At 55.3% G+C, this 5,417-nt stretch overlaps 1 protein-coding gene across 1 annotated transcript; it reads right to left on the bottom strand.

Moving 5' to 3' along the window:
- Window positions 1–698: 698 nt before the first annotated feature.
- On the bottom strand, window positions 699–1,361 carry TMEM125 (transmembrane protein 125). Its single transcript, XM_050901433.1, has one exon. The coding sequence runs from the start codon at window positions 1,359–1,361 to the stop codon at window positions 699–701; it is 663 nt and encodes a 220-aa protein (XP_050757390.1).
- Window positions 1,362–5,417: the final 4,056 nt, after the last annotated feature.

Below are 5,417 nucleotides of genomic sequence, written 5' to 3'. Positions count from 1 at the left end.
TGGTAGGCTGCAGAAATGTAATATTGGAACAGATCCTGGCATTGCAGACATAAATGGCATTTCATGTGAGGTTCGGCCAAGCTGGGCCTCTGGCATGCAGAATCCCATGCGAATCCCACGCTCGCTCCCACAGACACACAGGTGCTTTCTCGGGAGCAGCCCCTGCAGCCATACCTCCCACTGAGCTCCCTTCGCTTGCGCTGCGTGCCTGCTGACATGCAGAATATTTCCTGCCATTCATTAGCTGCTAGAGGCTCTACTTTGCTCAGGAGCTGGTGGCTCTGCACAGAGCACAGGGTGGTTTTATACCACCCACAATCACAGCCTCTCCTGCCAGGAGAGCGCACGACACAGCTCTGGGAACTGCAGGAACCAAGCAAGTACTGGGGTCCCCAGGCGTACAGGACAGGCTCACCTTAACTCTGTGACAGGGGTCACAGCCGGGCAGGCAGCAGCTGTCGCAGGAGGCTTTGCGGAGATAAAACGCCAACCAGGCCAGTGCTGCTCTCCTAACGCGCCAGGTCACAGAGCCCATCCAGGCACCCCAAGTCCCTGCTGTGCCACCAGCCTGGGGCAAAGCAAATGCCAGTCATCTCTGAAAGAAGTGCAAGGCACAACGCAACCTTCCTTCAGGAAAGGCCAGCACAAGCCCAGCTGACAGGTCGTATCCAGTGAGGCTCACGCAGGGGTGTCCTGGGTCAGATCAGGTTGGCCATGCTGGAGGTGGGAGGAAGCCGTCTGTTCGCAGCGAGGCGTCCGGAGATGGTGAAGACACGGATCTCGCCAGTCTCCAGGCTCCGAGGAGCAGCCTGGCGGCAGGAGGTGCAGAGCAGGTAGAGCAGCAGGCAGAGGAGGATGGCACTGCCAGCAGTCAGGAGGACAACTCCGCTGGTGAACATGCTGGCCAGCGGCCGTGCAGGGCTGAGCTGCATGGTCGTGGTGGAGAGGATGGTGAGCACGACCCCGCAGACCACCAGCACCAGGGCACTGAGCAGCAGCACCAGGCAGTCCGAGAAGCCCCCGCTCTTCAGGAGCTCGATCTGATCCCGGCTGCGGATGCAGTTCATGTCCTGGATTGCAGAGCTCAGCAGCTGCTTCAGCAGCACGAGCAGGGCCAGGAGGCAGAGTGTGGTGCCCACAGCCAGCCGCCACTCCCCAGACCGGCTGCTAGTGCTATATAGCAGGATGATGCCCCCGATCCCACAGGCCAGGATCAGCACCACAGCCATCCCGTAGCACAGGATGGACTTCTTTGGGTCCTGGAACCACCAGAGCTCCACATGCTCCTCCAAGATGTTCCTCTGGATATGGTCCGCGTCCGCAGGGGTGCGGGGGCTGCTCAGCTCTGCCAGCTCTGGCATGGTGGGCGGCTGGGTGGGGACAGCACGGTGGGGTGGTTGCACAGAATCTATGCCCTTACAGCGAAGTGGACGGTCAAGGCAGCAGCGGTTGCGAAGGCAGCTGCATTTCTCAAGCGGGGACGCCTCTGTCTCATTCTTTGGAGGCTGGTGGGGCTCCCTTCTGCAGCAGTGCCACCTGGAGAGCTATGGTCCATGCGCTGGGGCTGAGCCCACCCCCCAGGCAGGGCTGCAGGACATGGTGGAGCAGCCCCAGAACAGCACCATAAGGGAACAATCAGGGCTGCGTCCTTCCTTTCCTGTGTCTTTCATCTGGAAGAGTCAAGAAGAGAAGATATCATTAAACAGAGACCCTGCTCCCCTGTACCAAACAATCCCCTGCCAAACCCCGGGCCTTGGTTGCTCCAGGCTGGCCTGCAGACCTTCCCCTGCCTCCCTCACAAAAGCCCTGTGCAGTTGGAGCACAGATCAGCCACGCACGTCTTCCCGGGAGACCTCCGCGCACTGCGGGGGGACGTCAGCCTGCCCCAAGGGCGAGTCTCCTGCCTCCCCAGCCCCGTGTGCCCTGCTCAGAGGCTACTGGCACATCGCTGCCCGCAGGACTCTGCCTGCAGCTGGTGCTGGCAGCAGGGCACAGACGGAGCAGAGGCAGGTCCCTCCTGGGATAAAGCCCCATTCACAGCTCTGGCTTCACATGCTCCCTCATCAGCATCAGCCTCTTGTCACCAACTGGCTCTGCTGCCCAGAATGACAGCGGGAGGTGGGGGTCAGGACCAGGGCTTAACCCTTCCAGTCCAGTCACTGGAAGAGCGAGAGCTGCCCTTGCTGCATGTTCTCAGCCCTGTCCCTCCCCCTGCACTGCCAGTGGTTCCCCCTCCCAAGTTCCCTACAGAAATATGATGGTTACATCTCCAGTGGTCTCAGCACTTCCCTGGAAAGAGCCCCCAGACAGCTGGGACCTGGCACCCTGCAATTTTGCTCTCCTCTCTGCTGGTCCCTGAAGCACTTCACCACTGGAGGGGAGCAGGGGAAGGGCAGCAGTGGCTGCAGAGTGGAGGCAGGCTCCATGGTGCTGTGCTTAGCTGGGCTCAGCACAGTGCCTTGTCTCAACCCAGAGCACGGCTTTCTGGGCTCCCCAGCGTCCTGGCGCCCCTCAATACTTCTCTGGGTACAGTTTTACACCAAGAGTGGAAACCACTTGCATTTCTCTCACATAATGTCCTGCTCTGGCATATGAGCGCTCCAGCTGGTCCCACAGCACCAGAGGGACCCTCCAGCACAGCTAGTACCCAAAGCAAGGAGAGGTGCTGGGGAGGACAGCGCGGGAGCATCTCAGGTATGGCTGAGCCCTTGAGACATGGGGCAGACCCCAGAGACCCACGAACTGCCTCCCTGGTCACCTCCCAAACAGGACGATGCACCCTCAGCCATCACAGGCACACACACACAAACTGCTCAGAGTCCCACAGGAGCCCATGGTGGGGACAGGAACTAAGGCAGATCCCCTGTGTCAGAGCTGTGTCACTTCTCCCGGGCAGGGGGATGGCCACACAGCACCCTGCCTGCTAGAAATGGCTCTGTAGGAGCCTGTCAGCCCATGCCAAACACACTGCGTTTGTCTTTGTGCCCTGCTCTGCACGGCGCTGGGACTCTGGGCTCATTACAGACGGGTGGGGACGATTTGTGACCTCCACGCGTGGCAGCTCTGCACACACCAGGGATCTTTCCTCCCACAGCTCTCCCTGTCCTCAAACAGTCTCCACAGACCGCATCCCCTTATGGCAATGCTTCTGCTACCAGCAAACGCCTCAAAATCCCCCTCCATCAGGGACAAGCCAACGTGGGCTGGGAGAGAGGGAGGACAATAGTGTGGGGGGTGCCCGAACCAGACACCGCCTGACAGTGTCAGGCCAAGCTCCTCCTGAGTCACTCCCCGGCTGTGATGGAGCATGAGGTCACTTTGGACGTGGGTCAGGGCATGCTGCCAGCTGGCAGCACGTGTCCAGGAAGTCTCTAACCACCGCAGGTTTGCAGGCCCGGGACCCATCGCGCCGTGTGAGCTGCACACTCTGCTATTCCCCTGCATGGCTGCCGGTGCTTGAATCGCCTGGGCAGGGAGTGGGCTGGGACCCAGAAACCCAGGCTCCAGAGGGTACACTTGCCTGGAGGCCCATGGGAGATCTGCAGCTCCTGGCTAGAGCCAGAACAATAAGAAAGCATCAATTAGAGAAAAAAAAAGCTGTGGTTGAGTATGCTGATTTGTGCCTGCTGGGACCCACTTCGATTTTGCATGAGACAGCAGATACCTTGCGCTGTCTGCATGTGCCCAGGACACAGGTCCCTGAGAAGGTGAGGATGTCATGGGGCACTTTCAAAGTAGAGGGGTCAGAAGACATTGAGCCTGGAGACATTTCCCCAGCCTATGCAAACCAGCTCAGTGCTAAGCACTACTTCCTCCTGCTTTTCCTTCTCCAAGCACAGAGGCGCCTTATCTCCTCCTTACCAGCAAACGGGTGAGTCTAGTAGATAGCAGGTTTGTAGATTAGATTGAGATTTTGGACTAAGAAAACATAAAGCTTGGAGAAGTGCAAAGTCTGCGGCCTTCTGCTGCTTGACCAAAGTTGTGCACACAAGTTGTGAGTCAAACAGTAAGCAAAAAACCCACAACAGCAGAAACCACAATGAGGGAAAATGCAACCAAAAATCAAGCTATGGCACTGCATTCTCATGTGACTTTTTAACATTTATCCATTTCAATTTTTATTTGCTCAGAAGAAGGTCAGGGAGCAAGATAAAACTGTTACGAGCATCTGGCAGCAGAACAAAATAAGGTGTGACCTCTACGAGCACGTATTTCTCAGTTTTACATTAACCTCTATTAAACAAATGATTTGGACAGGCAAAGGCTTCCACTGAAGTGTGCCTCCATGTTCTCTTGTGTCTGTTTGAAAATGTTCTGGGAATATAATCTTTTGCTCTATAAGCATCCACACTTGCTTGGGCCTCTCTAGACTGCGAATTATTTGTGCCGCTAATAACAGTATTTTTACTCTTAGAATCACAGAATAATTCAGGTGGGATGGGACCTTGCAAAGTCACCCGGTCCATCCACTTGCTTAAAGCAGAGTTAACCTCAAAGTCAGACTGAGTAGCTCAGGGCCCCATCCTCTCGGGTGCTGGATACTGCCAAGGATGGAGGATCCACAGCCCCTCTGGGATCATTCCGGTATTTAACCATCCTCACCACGAATAAATTTTTCCTTAAATCTAACTACAGTCTCCCATTCCTCAGCATGGGTGCATTGCCTCCCACCCTCTTAAGAAAAATCTGACTGTCTTTATATGTTAAACCAAAGCAGCCCTATCCTGGGCTGTCACCCACCACTCCCTGGAGAAGGGAAGAAACTAGATCTCACAGCAACTTTGCTGATCTGGTTTCTTGGCGTTATGCAGCACATCAGTTTGCACAGATCAGATCGAGAGAAAGGAAGGGATGTGGATCCCTGCTCTGCCATGAGGGAGAAGGACAGCCTTTCCACAGCAGTTGCCCCTTCTGTAGCTCTTCTTTGGGCTACCTGGTCTCACTGGTCTGCGATAGACCGTAACACAGACCCTTTGGGATCTTAAGCCAGTTAGCCCATCAGATTAGCCAGTTTGATAATGTGTATCACAGGTCATTAATCTTTACGATTTACTTACTACTGAACCCAGTACCTTCAGTGCTCCCAACTTTGTATGCAAGAGAAAAAGGAGAGGACCAGCCCAGCCACACAATACTTTCTGACTGAAGGTCACGTTTCAGGAAAAAATTGACAGGCTGTCCTTCCCCAGTGCTGGCTGGCAGCTGGGGAGGAAGAACAGGAAAGCACTGGGAATGCAGGAAAACAAAAATGTTCATGTTCTTCCTTTTTCGTTGTTTTTTTTTTTCCTACTCTGACAACATTTAACTGGGAATTGAGGGTCATCATCAACTGGTTTCTGGCCACTCCTGGCTGCAGGTGTGGGAGACATACGCTTGCTGACTGCCTGGGAATGGCATATGCATTTATTTATTTACTT

This window comes from Gymnogyps californianus, chromosome 8, assembly GCF_018139145.2.
Source record: "Gymnogyps californianus isolate 813 chromosome 8, ASM1813914v2, whole genome shotgun sequence".
NCBI lineage: Eukaryota > Metazoa > Chordata > Aves > Accipitriformes > Cathartidae > Gymnogyps > Gymnogyps californianus.
Note: the sequence above shows the minus strand (reverse complement) of the source record. Positions and strands in the feature narration are given on the sequence as shown.

What these genes read in the sequence shown, in the direction of transcription:
- TMEM125 (XM_050901433.1), bottom strand. Translation starts at nt 1,361, where the DNA reads ATGCCAGAGCTGGCAGAGCTGAGCAGCCCCCGCACCCCTGCGGACGCG.